Source organism: Lepisosteus oculatus, chromosome 23 (assembly GCF_040954835.1).
Source record: "Lepisosteus oculatus isolate fLepOcu1 chromosome 23, fLepOcu1.hap2, whole genome shotgun sequence".
In the NCBI taxonomy this organism is placed as follows: Eukaryota; Metazoa; Chordata; class Actinopteri; order Semionotiformes; family Lepisosteidae; genus Lepisosteus; species Lepisosteus oculatus.
The window spans coordinates 1,490,851-1,507,148 of record NC_090718.1 but is presented as its reverse complement, the minus strand read 5'-3'; the positions used below and the strand labels follow the sequence as shown (position 1 = coordinate 1,507,148).

At 51.9% G+C, this 16,298-nt stretch overlaps 2 protein-coding genes across 4 annotated transcripts; one reads left to right on the top strand and one right to left on the bottom strand.

Moving 5' to 3' along the window:
- Positions 1-688: 688 nt before the first annotated feature.
- Positions 689-6,701, bottom strand: LOC138224865 (uncharacterized). 3 transcript variants are annotated; one of them, XR_011183324.1, is made up of 3 exons: positions 3,466-6,699; positions 1,110-2,055; positions 689-841 (listed from the first exon to the last, which is right to left on the bottom strand). XR_011183324.1 is itself a non-coding variant. In XM_069183003.1 (3 exons), the coding sequence occupies exon 2, from the start codon at positions 2,053-2,055 to the stop codon at positions 1,648-1,650; it is 408 nt and encodes a 135-aa protein (XP_069039104.1). In that variant the 5' UTR covers positions 3,466-6,701; the 3' UTR covers positions 689-1,428; positions 1,639-1,647. The 3 variants fall into 3 exon arrangements, 2 of the variants coding, with proteins under 2 accessions (XP_069039104.1, XP_069039103.1); XM_069183003.1 differs by having other exon boundaries at positions 689-1,428; positions 1,639-2,055; positions 3,466-6,701; XM_069183002.1 differs by having other exon boundaries at positions 689-2,055.
- A 1,342-nt stretch (positions 6,702-8,043) lies between these two features.
- On the top strand, positions 8,044-16,227 carry rcvrn2 (recoverin 2). Its single transcript, XM_069183000.1, has 4 exons — positions 8,044-8,246; positions 10,895-11,461; positions 13,880-13,991; positions 14,587-16,227. Exons 2-4 carry the CDS (start codon positions 11,081-11,083, stop codon positions 14,676-14,678), a joined length of 585 nt encoding a protein of 194 aa, XP_069039101.1. The 5' UTR covers positions 8,044-8,246; positions 10,895-11,080; the 3' UTR covers positions 14,679-16,227.
- The last annotated feature ends 71 nt before the right edge of the window (positions 16,228-16,298 follow it).

The window sequence follows — 16,298 nt, the reverse complement described above, 5'->3', positions numbered from 1 at the left end:
CCCATTACCTGTAAAGCGCTTTGAGTGGAGTGTCCAGAAAAGCGCTATATAAGTGTAAGCAATTATTATTATTATTATTATTATTATTATTATTACTATTATATATTGTCTTCTCGGCCAGCTGTTCACAGCTCCTGCCACTGGCCATGTGGATATGAGGTCATTGATCCCTATCCAGTGATCACAAAGGGCAAGAATTCCATTTCAATATCAATCTGAGGATGTGACCCTGCTCAGAAAATAGATGGACGTATAATTACTGTGTGTTATACTGCAGACAAGTGCTAGTCCTGACAATATATAGGACACACTGTTCTATACTGATATCATAACATACAAGAGAGACTAGTCTGCTGGGACTTCATCACAGGATCAGACAGGGCACAACAGCTGGGCGACCCACAATCCCGCAGCGAGCCCTGAGACGGGCCAGAGACAGGCCGCGGCACAGGAAGCGTCTCAGCTGGTCCGTCAGTCAATGCCGTCCCCCCCTCCCCCAGATTCACAGGCCCGTCTCCGGCCAGGAAACACTTAGCAGACTTCCTGTGGCTTCATTCCACACTAATTGTGCGATAGAGAGCAGATAGGGGGCCCGCGAGGGGGTGGAGGAGGCAGGAGAAGAGCCGAGGACTGACTGCTCACTGACCACAGCCTGGACAAGGACACTGGATGCAGAGTAAAGGAAGAGTTTGATGAAGAAAAATCTGCACTTTATTTAGCATTTTGTATTTTACATACAATGAAACTTTTATGTGAATTCAGGCAGAAAAGCTTTCACAACATTTCCTTCCACAAAACAGGCAAATGTATCCAATTTACAATTACATCAGTCCAGTCCAGCCTGGAGAGTCTCAGACTGCTCTGTCAGTGTCAGTGGAGTCTGATTATAATCCCAGTGAAGAACCAGTCCAGCTCCCAGTCCAGTCAGTCCAGTCCAGCCTGGAGAGTCTCAGACTGCTCTGGCAGTGTCAGTGGAGTCTGATTATAATCCCAGTGAAGAACTCGTCCAGCTCCCAGTCCAGTCAGTCCAGTCCAGCCTGGAGAGTCTCAGACTGCTCTGGCAGTGTCAGTGGAGTCTGATTATAATCCCAGTGAAGAACTCGTCCAGCTCCCAGTCCAGTCAGTCCAGTCCAGCCTGGAGAGTCTCACACTGCTCTGTCAGTGTCAGTGGAGTCTGATTATAATCCCAGTGAAGAACTAGTCCAGCTCCCAGTCCAGTCAGTCCAGTCCAGCCTGGAGAGTGTCAGACTGCTCTGTCAGTGTCAGTGGAGTCTGATTATAATCCCAGTGAAGAACTAGTCCAGCTCCCAGTCCAGTCAGTCCAGTCCAGCCTGGAGAGTCTCAGACTGCTCTGGCAGTGTCAGTGGAGTCTGATTATAATCCCAGTGAAGAACCAGTCCAGCTCCCAGTCCAGTCAGTCCAGTCCAGCCTGGAGAGTCTCAGACTGCTCTGGCAGTGTCAGTGGAGTCTGATTATAATCCCAGTGAAGAACTCGTCCAGCTCCCAGTCCAGTCAGTCCAGTCCAGCCTGGAGAGTCTCAGACTGCTCTGTCAGTGTCAATGGAGTCTGATTATCATCCCAGAGAAGAACCAGTCCAGCTCCCAGTCCAGTCAGTCCAGTCCAGTCAGTCCAGTCCAGTCCAGCCTCTCAGACGGTGACTTTCTTAGCGCTGTGCCCGTCCACCAGCACCGTCCTCCCCTCTTCCCCTGCTCTTCCTCCGGCCGCGGCTCTCCTCGTCCTCCTCGCGCGGACGCGGCGCCACAGCAGCACGGCGGCCACCAGCCCCCCCCCCGCGGCCAGCAGGCCCAGGCCCATGAGCAGCAGGACGGAGGGGCGCCCGGGGTCCCGGCGCGCGCCGGCGCCCAGCTGCTCCCAGAGCCCCACGCCCACGGCGGACAGCGCGATCAGGCCCCACACGCAGCCGAAGCCCAGCAGGCAGCCCCCCCAGGACAGCTCCATGCCCCCCGTCACCTTGGAGATGCCCGTGATGGAGACCACTGTCACGGCCTGGGCGCCGCTGTCGTAGGACACACTGGGCTCGGAGCCTGGCATCATCTGGGGAGAGACAGCGGTCAGCGCAGTGTCCACTGGACACAGAGGGCAGCGCAGTGTCCACTGGACACAGACACTGGACACAGAGAGCAGCACAGTGACCACAGGCTGGACATAGACACTGGACACAGAGGGCAGCACAGTGTCCACTGGACACAGAGGACAGGCTCAGTGACCACAGGCTGGACACAGACACTGGACACAGAAGACAGCACAGTGTCCACTAGACACAGACAGTGGACACAGAGGACAGTGCAGTGACCACTGGACACAGAGGACATGCGCAGTGGACACAGCCTGGACACAGACCGTGGACATAGAGGACAGGCGCAGTGACCACAGGCTGGACACAGAGGACAGGTGCAGTGACCACAGGCTGGACACAGACAGTGGACACAGAGGACAGGCGCAGTGGCCACAGGCTGGACACAGACAGTGGACACAGAGGACAGGCGCAGTGAACACTGGCTGGACAAAGACAGTGGACACAGAGGACAAGCTCAGTGAGCAATGGACACAGACAGACCTGGCCATCCAGAGAGGACAGACTCAGCAACAAATTTTGTTTTTCCAACAATTAGAAAAAAAAATCTGGGAAAATGACAATCAGGAAGAATTGGAGGGCATGAAATATTTCCTGATTGTTACTGCACCCCAGGGGCCTTGCCACACCCCAGGGGCCACGCCAGTGAAGCTCTTTGATCTTGAATTAGAGCCGCAGTCCAGCCTGACAGATTGTATCTCTGCAGGCGAGACTGGACCAGGAGAGCTGAGGCTGAGCTGAGCAATCAATCACTCCATCACTCCATCACTCAATCCATCCATCACTCCATCACTCCATCACTCCATCAATCACTCCATCGCTCCATCAATCGCTCCATCAATCGCTCCATCACTCCATCACTCCATCACTCAATCAATCACTCCATCACTCCATCACTCCATCAATCACTCAATCACTCAAGCCATCCATCCGATGTTGAGCAATGTGTTCATCGACTAAGTTTAGATCTGTCACTCATAAAGTCAGGATATTAAGTCAGTCAGTGTGTCAGTGTGTCTCTCAGTCAGTGTGTCGCTCAGTCAGTGTGTCAGTGTGTCACTCAGTCAGTGTGTCTCTCAGTCAGTGTGTCAGTGTGTCTCTCAGTCAGTGTGTCTCTCAGTCAGTGTGTCAGTGTGTCTCTCAGTCAGTGTGTCGCTCAGTCAGTGTGTCGCTCAGTCAGTGTGTCAGTGTGTCTCAGTCAGTGTGTCGCTCAATCAGTGTGTCGCTCAGTCAGTGTGTCAGTGTGTCACTCAGTCAGTGTGTCTCTCAGTCTGTGTGTCAGTGCGTCAGTCAGTGTGTAAGTTATTTGGTGTGTCTATGAGCGTGTCAGTCAGTAGGTTTCATTGTTCTTAAGAAAGAAATGTGCTCACCTCTTTCTCCCTGTCCCTCTCTCCTCTCTCCTCTGTCTCTCGTCTCTCACTCACAGATCTCCAGACCCTGGACAGTCTCCTGTCTCTCACTCACAGATCTCCAGACCCTGGACAGTCTCCTGTCTCTCACCCACAGATCTCCAGACCCTGGACAGTCTCCCGTCTCTCAGTGGCTGATCTCCAGACCCTGGACAGTCTCCTGTCTCTCAGTGGCTGATCTCCCAACCCTGGACAGTCTCCTGTCTCTCAGTGGCTGATCCCCCGACCCTGGACAGTCTCCCGTCTCTCAGTGGTTGATCTCCAGACCCTGGACAGTCTCCCGTCTCTCAGTGGTTGATCTCCAGACCCTGGACAGTCCCCCGTCTCTCAGTGGCTGATCTCCAGACCCTGGACAGTCTCCTGTCTCTCAGTGGCTGATCTCCAGACCCTGGACAGTCTCCCGTCTCTCAGTGGCTGATCTCCAGACCCTGGACAGTCTCCCGTCTCTCAGTGGCTGATCTCCAGACCCTGGACAGTCTCCTGTCTCTCAGTGGCTGATCTCCAGACCCTGGACAGTCTCCTGTCTCTCAGTGGCTGATCTCCAGACCCCGGACAGTCTCCCGTCTCTCAGTGGCTGATCTCCAGACCCCGGACAGTCTCCCGTCTCTCAGTGGCTGATCTCCAGACCCCGGACAGTCTCCCGTCTCTCAGTGGCTGATCTCCAGACCCTGGACAGTCTCCCGTCTCTCAGTGGCTGATCTCCAGACCCTGGACAGTCTCCCGTCTCTCAGTGGCTGATCTCCAGACCCCGGACAGTCTCCCGTCTCTCAGTGGCTGATCTCCAGACCCCGGACAGTCTCCCGTCTCTCAGTGGTTGATCTCCAGACCCTGGACAGTCTCCCGTCTCTCAGTGGCTGATCTCCAGACCCTGGACAGTCTCCCGTCTCTCAGTGGCTGATCTCCAGACCCTGGACAGTCTCCCGTCTCTCAGTGGTTGATCTCCAGACCCCGGACAGTCTCCCGTCTCTCAGTGGCTGATCTCCAGACCCCGGACAGTCTCCCGTCTCTCAGTGGCTGATCTCCAGACCCCGGACAGTCTCCCGTCTCTCAGTGGCTGATCTCCAGACCCTGGACAGTCTCCCGTCTCTCAGTGGCTGATCTCCAGACCCTGGACAGTCTCCCGTCTCTCAGTGGTTGATCTCCAGACCCCGGACAGTCTCCCGTCTCTCAGTGGCTGATCTCCAGACCCTGGACAGTCTCCCGTCTCTCAGTGGCTGATCTCCAGACCCTGGACAGTCTCCCGTCTCTCAGTGGCTGATCTCCAGACCCTGGACAGTCTCCCGTCTCTCAGTGGTTGATCTCCAGACCCTGGACAGTCTCCCGTCTCTCAGTGGCTGATCTCCAGACCCCGGACAGTCTCCCGTCTCTCAGTGGCTGATCTCCAGACCCTGGACAGTCTCCCGTCTCTCAGTGGCTGATCTCCAGACCCCGGACAGTCTCCTGTCTCTCAGTGGTTGATCTCCAGACCCCGGACAGTCTCCCGTCTCTCAGTGGCTGATCTCCAGACCCTGGACAGTCTCCTGTCTCTCAGTGGCTGATCTCCAGACCCCGGACAGCTGCCTCTACAGCAGCAGGTGGACAGGAGCTCTGCTGCTGACTGTGAGAGTGGACATCTCAGCACTGGAGCGGCGATCCTGCAGGCTCTGTGTCTCCGCCTGCCGAGTCCCACGGGCTGCCCACTCCGGCGGGGGGGATCTGTCATTAACATCCATTAAGTGGCACTTATCTCTGCCCCCCGGGACTCCCCACTCCCTTCCTCGACACCCCTTCCGCCTCCCTTTATCTCCAGGACAAACAAACACTATCGGCTCTGCGCAAACAAACCCCCCCCACCCCAGCTCTCTGTCTTCCTCCGCCCGCTAGCCAAGATCCCACGCCGGTGCAAGGGGAGTTATTTCACTGCTGTACACAGAGGGTGGCGGGGGTGTGGGACAAGCTGTCGAACCCTACACCCTGGCTTCTCTCCAGGCACAGCTTGATGAGACCCTCCAGTCAGGACAGGAGGCTGTACGCAGAGAGTGGTGGGGGCGTGGAACAAGTTAACCCAGCTGTGCGGTTGGAACTGATACCCTGGTTCCTCTCAAGACACAGCTGGCTGAGATCCTCCAGTCAGGAGGTGTTTCTTTGCACAAAGGGTAGCGGGAGTGGGGAACAAATGTTGAAACCACTTCCCTGGGGGAGGGGGGGGGGGGATTGTCATTTATTACTCATTTCATTCACAAAAGTTTCCAAGAAGCAGAAAGCAAGGCATTTGAACTGACACCAGCAGGCACTTCTGTACACAAAGAGTGGTGGGAGGGGGGAACAGGCTGCCCGGGCCATGTTGCTGAAGCCGACACCCTGGCTTCTCTCCAGACACAGCTGGCCGAGCTCCTGGGGTCAGTGAACGCCAAAGATGAGACGGACTGGACGGGCCGGACGGCCCCTCTCACTGGTCACTGTCCCCACAACGACACAGACCAGCATCAGACAGAGATCACTGCGCTTAGAAGTCGATCCCAGCTGATGCCGAAATTCAGACAGAAGAGCACTTCAACCGGCTGCTGACCTCCAGGAATCCCAGAGTTCTCTCTTCCTGATGCCCATCTTGAACCCTTCATTGGCCAGAGGTAAGTCACGCCCCCCCACACCAGGGAGCCGACTGGACGCTGCCCAGGTCCTGCTGCTCGGACTGCTGTCCCAGAGGCCAGGCTGTGACACACTGCAGGGCCACAGGGGTGTGACCAGGGGATGTTCTCCAGGACGGGGCCACAAGGGGGCAGACGTGCCTGCTGTGGCAACGGTCTTTGACACCAAAGGCGGTGATGTGGTCTTTCCGGCTACAAGGATCTCATCCAGCTGAAGGATCCCAGGGAACTCTCCTCAACGATGTGGCCGGGAAGCCTGTTCCAGACACCCGCCACTCTTTGCATACAGACCTGCTCCTGAATTCAGTCTGAAAGGGCACGTGGGGGCCCCCTCATACAAAAGTGCCTCCTGTATCCCACCCTGAATTTCTATGTGATGGCCACAGCCTGGACATAGAAAGCGGACACAGACAGGTCTGAATGTCCAGCATTACTGTGCTGTAGTGTCCAGTCAGTCAGTCAGTGTCTCTGTGCTGTAGTGTCCAGTCAGTCAGTGTCACTGTGCTGTAGTGTCCAGTCAGTCAGTCAGGGTCTCTGTGCTGTAGTGTCCAGCTGGTCAGTCTGTCTATATTAAGCTCTAATCCTCCTCCATGTGTTTTTCCAGGAGAATGACAGGTCTTATTCTTACAGCTCCTCCTCACCGAAGGAGGATTCTCAAATCCTCCTAAAATCCGATTTCAGGGATAATCCCTAAGCAGCTACTTTCAGGATCAAACCGGGAGGGGAGGGGAGAGAGCGAGAGAGGTGGGGAATCTGTCGATCTCACCTTCCCTGTGACGGACAGACAGGTTTCCTCAAGGGGAGCAGAGTCACGATCCGCACACACAGTCCCGACCTGCTGCTTCTGGGGCAGGTCGCCAGCAGTGCTCATCAAACACACAGGGACGAGGTGTAGCCGGGGCTAGCTGTCATGGGAATGGATTGTCAAGGAAGATGGATAAACTGCTGTGGGGACTAGTTGTCAGGGTGATGGGTTGCTGTGGGGACCAGTTGTCGGGGTAATGAGTTGCTGTGAGGACTTGTTGTTAGGGTGATGGGTTGCTGTGGGGACCAGTTGACACTGCTGTAGTGTCCAGTCAGTCAGGGTCACTGTGCTGTAGTGTCCAGTCAGTGTCACTGTGCTGTTTGCTCTTGTACTTTTAATCAAGATGGTCTAATCTCATCCATCATCAGTCCAATCTGTCTGTCTCCTGCTTTGTGACAGGCCAGATGGCGAGGCTGCCAATGGAACTGGACAGCCACTCATTACCTTAATTAAAACCTTAACCAGTGGACAGTGGGGGTGGGGAGTCAATTACCTTAACTGAAATCTTAATGCCAGACCATAATTACTATCTTTGCTAACATGATTCCTGCCAGTCCTTTAAAGAGCAAGCAGAGGTCTGAAAGTGCAGAATAAATGAAGCAGGGGTTTATGGGGGAAAGTGGGTGAGTGGGTCACTGACACACTGTCACAGACCTTAGGGAAAAACAGACCGCAGTATGACAGACACACATTTCCCAGTCTGAGACTGAGCACACACATCGGGAGGTCTGCACAGGGCCCTGAACTGTCACACACACAGACACACACTGGACAGTCTGCACAGAGCTCTGAACTCTCACACACACACACACACACACACACACACACACACACACACACACACACACACACACACACACACACTGGACAGTCTGCACAGAGCTCTGAACTGTCACACATACAGACACACACTGGACAGTCTGCACAGAGCTCTGAACTGTCACACACACAGACACACACTGGACAGTCTGCACAGGGCCCTGAACTGTCACACACAAGACACACACTGAACAGTCGGCACAGAGCCCCGGACTGTCACACAGAGCGATCGGTCTGCAGACCCTAGGGTTGTGTCTATATTAAGAGAGCAGTGCCTTACGGGGCGTCAGTGTGGTTTATCGCTGGGGCTAAATCCTCTAATTGTATTATCCTGTGTGTAAAGCTGCTCAGCAGAGACACACCGAGCGCACACTCCTCCAGCGCGCCCCACTCAGCCTCCACTCTGCGGCTCCCAGCACCTCACTGCGAACACCAGCCAGCCGAGAGACTGCTGGAGAACTCTCAACTGCACCAGCTTACTGCAGTATTGGGTAAAGTAGGACTTCACTACGGTATTCTGGACTGTAGTAATCTGGAGTAGTATTTTTACTAGAGTAAATTGCTGTTGTATTTGGGACAGTCTCAATTTAACATGGTATTTGGGATAGTGTTGCTTTACTACGAGTATACTGTGGTATTTTATACAGTAATACTTTACTGTGGTATTTGTGAAACAAGTACTTTACTGTAGTATTTGGGACAGTAATACTTTATTGTGGCATTTGTGAAAGTAATACTTTACTGTGGTATCTGAGACAGTAATACTTTACTGTGGAATTTCAGATAGTAGGACTTTACTGTAGTATTTGAGACAGTAAGACTTTACTGCAGTATCTGTGACAGTAGTACTTGACCATGTTTTGTTGGGACAGTAGTAAGTTACAGCTGTATTTGTGAGTGTACAACTTTACCATGCTATTTGGGACAGTAGTACTTTACTGTGGTATCTTAGTAATACTCTACTGTGGTATTTGTAACAGTGTTACCTTATTGTGACTTAATGTTGACTTTACTGTGGCATTTGAGACAGTAATACTTTACTGTGGCATTTGAGCCAGTAATTCTTTACTGTGGAATTTCGGATAGTAGGACTTTACTGTAGTATTTGAGACAGTAAGACTTTACTGCAGTATCTGTGACAGTAGTACTTGACCATGTTTTTTTGGGACAGTAGTAAGTTACAGCTGTATTTGTGAGTGTACAACTTTACCATGCTATTTGGGACAGTAGTACTTTACTGTGGTATCTTAGTAATACTCTACTGTGGTATTTATAACAGTGTTACCTTATTGTGACTTAACGTTGACTTTACTGTGGCATTTGAGACAGTAATACTTTACTGTGGCATTTGAGACAGTAATACTTTACTGTGGAATTTCGGATAGTAGGACTTTACTGTAGTATTTGAGACAGTAATACTTTACTGCAGTATCTGTGACAGTAGTACTTGACCATGTTTTTTTGGGACAGTAGTAAGTTACAGCTGTATTTGTGAGTGTACAACTTTACCATGCTATTTGGGACAGTAGTACTTTACTGTGGTATCTTAGTAATACTCTACTGTGGTATTTGTAACAGTGTTACCTTATTGTGACTTAATGTTGACTTTACTGTGGCATTTGAGACAGTAATACTTTACTGTGGCATTTGAGCCAGTAATTCTTTACTGTGGCATTTGAGACAGTAATACTTGACTGTGGAATTTCGGATAGTAGGACTTTACTGTAGTATTTGAGACAGTAAGACTTTACTGCAGTATCTGTGACAGTAGTACTTGACCATGTTTTTTTGGGACAGTAGTAAGTTACAGCTGTATTTGTGAGTGTACAACTTTACCATGCTATTTGGGACAGTAGTACTTTACTGTGGTATCTTAGTAATAGTCTACTGTGGTATTTGTGACAGTGTTACTTTATTGTGACTTAACGTTGACTTTACTGTGGCATTTGAGACAGTAATACTTTACTGTGGAATTTCAGATAGTAGGACTTTACAGTGGTATTTGTGACAGTAGTACTTTACTGTAGTATTTGGGACAGTAATACTTTACTGCAGTATCTGTGACAGTAATACTTTATTGTGGCATTTGTGAAAGTAATACTTTACTGTGGTATCTGAGACAGTAATACTTTACTGTGGAATTTCGTATAGTAGGACTTTACTGTAGTATTTGAGACAGTAAGACTTTACTGCAGTATCTGTGACAGTAGTACTTGACCATGTTTTTTGACCATGTTTTTTGGGACAGTAGTAAGTTACAGCTGTATTTGTGAGTGTACAACTTTACCATGCTATTTGGGACAGTAGTACTTTACTGTGGTATCTTAGTAATAGTCTACTGTGGTATTTGTGACAGTGTTACCTTATTGTGACTTAACGTTGACTTTACTGTGGCATTTGAGACAGTAATACTTTACTGTGGAATTTCAGATAGTAGGACTTTACAGTGGTATTTGTGACAGTAGTACTTTACTGTAGTATTTGGGACAGTAATACTTTACTGCAGTATCTGTGACAGTAATACTTTATTGTGGCATTTGTGACAGTAATACTTTACTGTGGTATCTGAGACAGTAATACTTTACTGTGGAATTTCAGATAGTAGGACTTTACTGTAGTATTTGAGACAGTAAGACTTTACTGCAGTATCTGTGACAGTAGTACTTGACCATGTTTTTTGACCATGTTTTTTGGGACAGTAGTAATTTACAGCTGTATTTGTGGGTGTACAACTTTACCATGCTATTTGGGACAGTGGTACTTTACTGTGGTATCTTAGTAATAGTCTACTGTGGTATTTGTGACAGTGTTACTTTATTGTGACTTAACGTTGACTTTACTGTGGCATTTGAGACAGTAATACTTTACTGTGGCATTTGAGACAGTAATACTTAATACTACAGTAATACTCAAATACTGTGGCATTTGAGATTAGTAGGACTTTACTGTGGTATTTGTGACAGTAATACTTTACTGTGGCATTTGAGACAGTAAGACTTCACTGTGGAATTTCGGATAGTAGGACTTTACTGGTATTTGAGACAGTAAGACGGTATTACTGTGGCATTTGGGAAAGGAGGACTTTACTGCAGTATTTGCAGCAGTCGGACTTTACCATGGTACTCTTCCTCACCCACAGCGCCGGCTCCACAGGAGAGATCCCGTCCCAGAAAACCGTCCATCAGCTGACGGGACAGTGAGCGGCCGTACGGAGAAGGAGCAGCCCGACAGAGACCGAGCGTCCGAGCGTCCGAGCGTCCGAGCGTCCGAGCGTCCGAGCGTCCGAGCGTCCGAGCGACCGAGCGTCCGAGCGACCAGAGCGGAGATGGGCAACGCTAAGAGCGGTGCCATCTCGAAGGAGATCCTGGAGGACCTCAAGCTCAGCACCAAGTTCTCGGAGCAGGAGATCACGCAGTGGTACGACGCCTTCAAGAAGCAGTGCCCCGACGGGCGCATCACACGGCCCGAGTTCGAGCGCATCTACGAGCGCTTCTTCCCCAACAGCGACGCCAAGACCTACGCGCAGCACGTCTTCCGCTCCTTCGACGCCAACGGCGACGGCACGCTGGACTTCAAGGAGTACATCATCGCGCTGCACCTGACCTCCTCGGGCAAGATGGCGCTGAAGCTGGAGTGGGCCTTCTCACTCTTCGACGTGGACAAGAACGGCTACATCACCAAGAGCGAAGTGCGGGAGATCTGCATCGTGAGTCCCCCGCCACCACACTGACCGACTGACCGACTGGCCGCCACACTGACTGACCGACTGGCCACCACACTGACTGACTGGCCGCCACACTGACAGACTGACCGACTGGCCACCACACTGACCGACTAGCCACCACACTGAATGACTGACCGACTGGCCACCACACTGACCGACTGACCGACTGGCCACCACACTGACTGACCGACTGGCACAACACTGACTGACTGACCGACTGGCCACCACACTGACTGACCGATTGGCCACCATGCTGACTGACCGACTGATCAACACACTGACTGACTGGCCACCACACTGACTGACCGATTAGCCACCACACTGACTGACTGATCGACTGGCCACCACACTGACTGACAGACTGGCCACCACACTGACTGACTGACAGACTGGCCACCACACTGACTGACTGACTGGTCACCACACTGACCGACCGACTGGCCACCACACTGACCGACTGGCCATCGCACTGACTGACCAACAGACTGGTCACCACACTGAGTGACCGGCAGTCTGATACACTAACTGACAGAATGGGCATCACACTAAGTGACCAACTGTCTCCCTGACACGCTGACCGACACACTGGTCATCAGGCTGAGTGACCTAATGGCCATTTCTGCCTCCTGATTCACAGACCCACAGGACAGGCATGAGAAATGAGAACAGGAGGCGGGTCATTACACAAAGGGGGGTGGGAGTGTGAGACGAACAACGAACCACCAGCCTTCTTATGTCACAACGTAGTTCTCTGCATCTCTGCCAACATGTGCAGTTACTTTAGTCCAGGCTGGGAAAATCAGCCAAGTCAAACCATTCCAGCCCTGCTCTGTCAGGTCGCAGAGGGACAGCAGTGATGTAGTGAGGAGAGGGGGAAGACAGGGAAGGAGCAGGAGGGAGGGAGATGGAGAGCTAACTCGCACAGGCTATTGCACTGCGTGTGCCTCCCTCTAGTGGACACAGAGGGAACTACAACCACAAGCCACCCTGACAGAGGGACAGGAGCAGGTCGCAATCACAGAGTCTGTACAGAGAGCCAACACTGGAGCACGGCAGCTGCCACTACAGGCAACTGGTCCTGCTGGTACACAGCTGCTTTAACTGCTGTATATCACACACCCATCACTGCTAATACTACTGCTGTTGCTACAGCACCACTGCTCGGTCTACATGTTACACAGAGGAGCTGGACTGAGTGTCTCTCCAGTATCCCCAGCTCTGATGGGGAGGGGTGTTCATGTGAAGTTACAGAGGAGCTGGACTGAGTGTCTCTCCAGTATCTCCAGCTCTGATGGGGAGGGGTGTTCATGTGAAGTTACAGAGGAGCTGGACTGAGTGTCTCTCCAGTATCTCCAGCTCTGATGGGGAGGGGTGTTCATGTGAAGTTACAGAGGAGCTGGACTGAGTGTCTCTCCAGTATCTCCAGCTCTGATGGGGAGGGGTGTTCATGTGAAGTTACAGAAGAGCTGGACTGAGTGTCTCTCCAGTATCTCCTGCTCTGATGGGGAGGGGTGTTCATGTGAAGTTACAGAGGAGCTGGACTGAGTGTCTCTCCAGTATCTCCTGCTCTGATGGGGAGGGGTGTTCATGTGAAGTTACAGAGGAGCTGGACTGAGTGTCTCTCCAGTATCTCCTGCTCTGATGGGGAGGGGTGTTCATGTGAAGTTACAGAGGAGCTGGACTGAGTGTCTCTCCAGTATCTCCAGCTCTGATGGGGAGGGGTGTTCATGTGAAGTTACAGAGGAGCTGGACTGAGTGTCTCTCCAGTATCTCCAGCTCTGATGGGGAGTGGTGTTCATGTGAAGTTACAGAGGAGCTGGACTGAGTGTCTCTCCAGTATCTCCAGCTCTGATGGGGAGGGGTGTTCATGTGAAGTTACAGAGGAGCTGGACTGAGTGTCTCTCCAGTATCTCCTGCTCTGATGGGGAGGGGTGTTCATGTGAAGTTACAGAGGAGCTGGACTGAGTGTCTCTCCAGTATCTCCTGCTCTGATGGGGAGGGGTGTTCATGTGAAGTTACAGAGGAGCTGGACTGAGTGTCTCTCCAGTATCTCCTGCTCTGATGGGGAGGGGTGTTCATGTGAAGTTACAGAGGAGCTGGACTGAGTGTCTCTCCAGTATCTCCTGCTCTGATGGGGAGGGGTGTTCATGTGAAGTTACAGAGGAGCTGGACTGAGTGTCTCTCCAGTATCTCCAGCTCTGATGGGGAGGGGTGTTCATGTGAAGTTACAGAGGAGCTGGACTGAGTGTCTCTCCAGTATCTCCTGCTCTGATGGGGAGGGGTGTTCATGTGAAGTTACAGAGGAGCTGGACTGAGTGTCTCTCCAGTATCTCCTGCTCTAATGGGGAGGGGTGTTCATGTGAAGTTACAGGTGACTCTGTCACCCTTTCTGTACCTCAGGCCATCTTCAAGCTGATTCCGAAAGATGAGGTGGAGTTGCTGGCAGAGGATGAGAACACACCAGAGAAAAGAGCCGATAAACTGTGGACCTACTTCAACAAGGGAGAGAATGGTGAGAGATTCAGACACAGTGACTGACTGGACACTACAGCACAGAGACACTGACTGACTGGACACTACAGCACAGAGACACTGACTGACTGACTGGACACTACAGCACAGAGACACTGACTGACTGACTGGACACTACAGCACAGTGACCCTGACTGACTGACTGGACACTACAGCACAGAGACACTGACTGACTGGACACTACAGCACAGAGACACTGACTGACTGACTGGACACTAGAGCACAGTGACCCTGACTGACTGACTGGACACTACAGCACAGAGACACTGACTGACTGACTGGACACTACAGCACAGAGACACTGACTGACTGACTGGACACTACAGCACAGAGACACTGACTGACTGACTGGACACTACAGCACAGTGACCCTGACTGACTGGACACTACAGCACAGTGACACTGACTGACTGGACACTACAGCACAGTGACCCTGACTGGACACTACAGCACAGTGACATCTTATCGTTTTTCCCATGATCTGTCCCTCTATTTACCCTCTGTCTCCCCCTCTTTCTCTTTCCGCCCCCCCCTCGGTCTGTCCTTTGCTCTCTCGCTCTCTCCCCCACCCCCAGAGAAACTGGCCGAGGGCGAGTTCATCAAGGGCGTGACAGAGAACGAGAACGCGCTCCGGCTCATTCAGTACGAGCCCGTGAAGAAGAAATAAAGAAACAGAGACCCCGGCCTCCATCTCAGATATCGCTCTTTTGGGGGGATAAAAGATATATTGTGTAATTGTGTCTCCCTCTGTGTAATGTTCCCAAAACACGGCCACCTGCTGTACCAGGGTCAGCCCCTGACCACACTGGACACAACACCCGGCTCGATGCGCAGCACGCTCCAACACCAACGCCATCCCGCCGCCACCGCGCGCCTCACACAGGGCCTGACTCAGACGCTCAGGCCGCACTCAGCTGGAGGGGCGGAGGGGGAGGGGGTGACACTGGAATGCTGGGAATGAGTCGCTCCCGGGAATGGTGGGAGAGGACTGGACCACTTCCTGTCACGAGCGCGTGTGTGCGTGTGTGTGCTCAACCTGCTGTCACGGCTCCTGGCACCCATCGCACCCGGGCACGGGCACAATCGCACATTGGACGGGTGTAAAATGCGATCCCGAATCTCCCAGGAGGGAGCTGAGCCCAGGACGTGGCCGGGCGGCGGGTCCCACAGACGTCGCAGGTGGGGGAAGTAGATCTAACCGGGACCCCAGCTGTGTCGGTCCTGAGGCTGATCCTGGTACACAGACACCCCCTCTCTCCCCTCTCCCTCTCCGCTAGTTTACTGCTCACCCAGCACCAGGGCGGACGGGGTTAAACTCAGGGCTCAGACCGCAAAGCCCTTGGAGTCCTCTACTCTGGTAAATCACAGTATTAACACAGTAGAGAGCAGTCAAGCCCAGCGACAGCAGGGTAAATCTCAGTATTAACACAGTATAGAGCAGTCAAGCCCAGCGACAGCAGGGTAAATCTCAGAATTAACACAGTATAGAGCAGTCAAGCCCAGCGACAGCAAGGTAAATCACAGTATTAACACAGTATAGAGCAGTCAAGCCCAGCGACAGCAGGGTAAAGCTCAGAATTAACACAGTATAGAGCAGTCAAGTCCAACGACAGCAGGGTAAAGCTCAGTATTAACACAGTATAGAGCAGTCAAGCCCAGCGACAGCAGGGTAAATCTCAGAATTAACACAGTATAGAGCAGTCAAGCCCAGCGACAGCAAGGTAAATCACAGTATTAACACAGTATAGAGCAGTCAAGCCCAGCGACAGCAGGGTAAAGCTCAGTATTAACACAGTATAGAGCAGTCAAGCCCAGCGACAGCAGGGTAAATCACAGTATTAACACAGTATAGAGCAGTCAAGCCCAGCGACAGCAGGGTAAAGCTCAGTATTAACACAGTAGAGAGCAGTCAAGCCCAGCGACAGCAGGGTAAATCTCAGAATTAACACAGTATAGCGCAGTAAAGATGTATCCGTACCCTGGGGTAAAGAGGGCAGGAGTGGGATGTTACTCCAGTCAGGGTCAGGTGTCTCCAGGTGGAGGGAGTCAGCAGGCTGGCCAGTCGAGTCCAGTGCTCCGGGTTCGAGGCCCTGCTGTGAGGACTTTTCTGTACAAGGGGGCTGATGTGTTGGTATCGGCGGTGCATCTGTGTACAATAGAAACCCAGAGAGGACATATTGAACCCAAGTGTGAAATAAAATCCTCCTTGAAAAACAGCCTTCTGTGTGTGAATTCAATGACTGACTGACTGGACACTACAGCACAGAGACCCTGACTGACTGACTGG

Coding starts and splice junctions, on each gene's coding strand:
- LOC138224865 (XM_069183003.1), bottom strand. CDS start 2,055: ATGATGCCAGGCTCCGAGCCCAGTGTGTCCTACGACAGCGGCGCCCAG.
- rcvrn2 (XM_069183000.1), top strand. CDS start 11,081: ATGGGCAACGCTAAGAGCGGTGCCATCTCGAAGGAGATCCTGGAGGAC. Junction 11,462..13,879: donor AAGTGCGGGAGATCTGCATC/GTGAGTCCCCCG, acceptor TCTGTACCTCAG/GCCATCTTCAAGCTGATTCC. Junction 13,992..14,586: donor CTTCAACAAGGGAGAGAATG/GTGAGAGATTCA, acceptor CCCCACCCCCAG/AGAAACTGGCCGAGGGCGAG.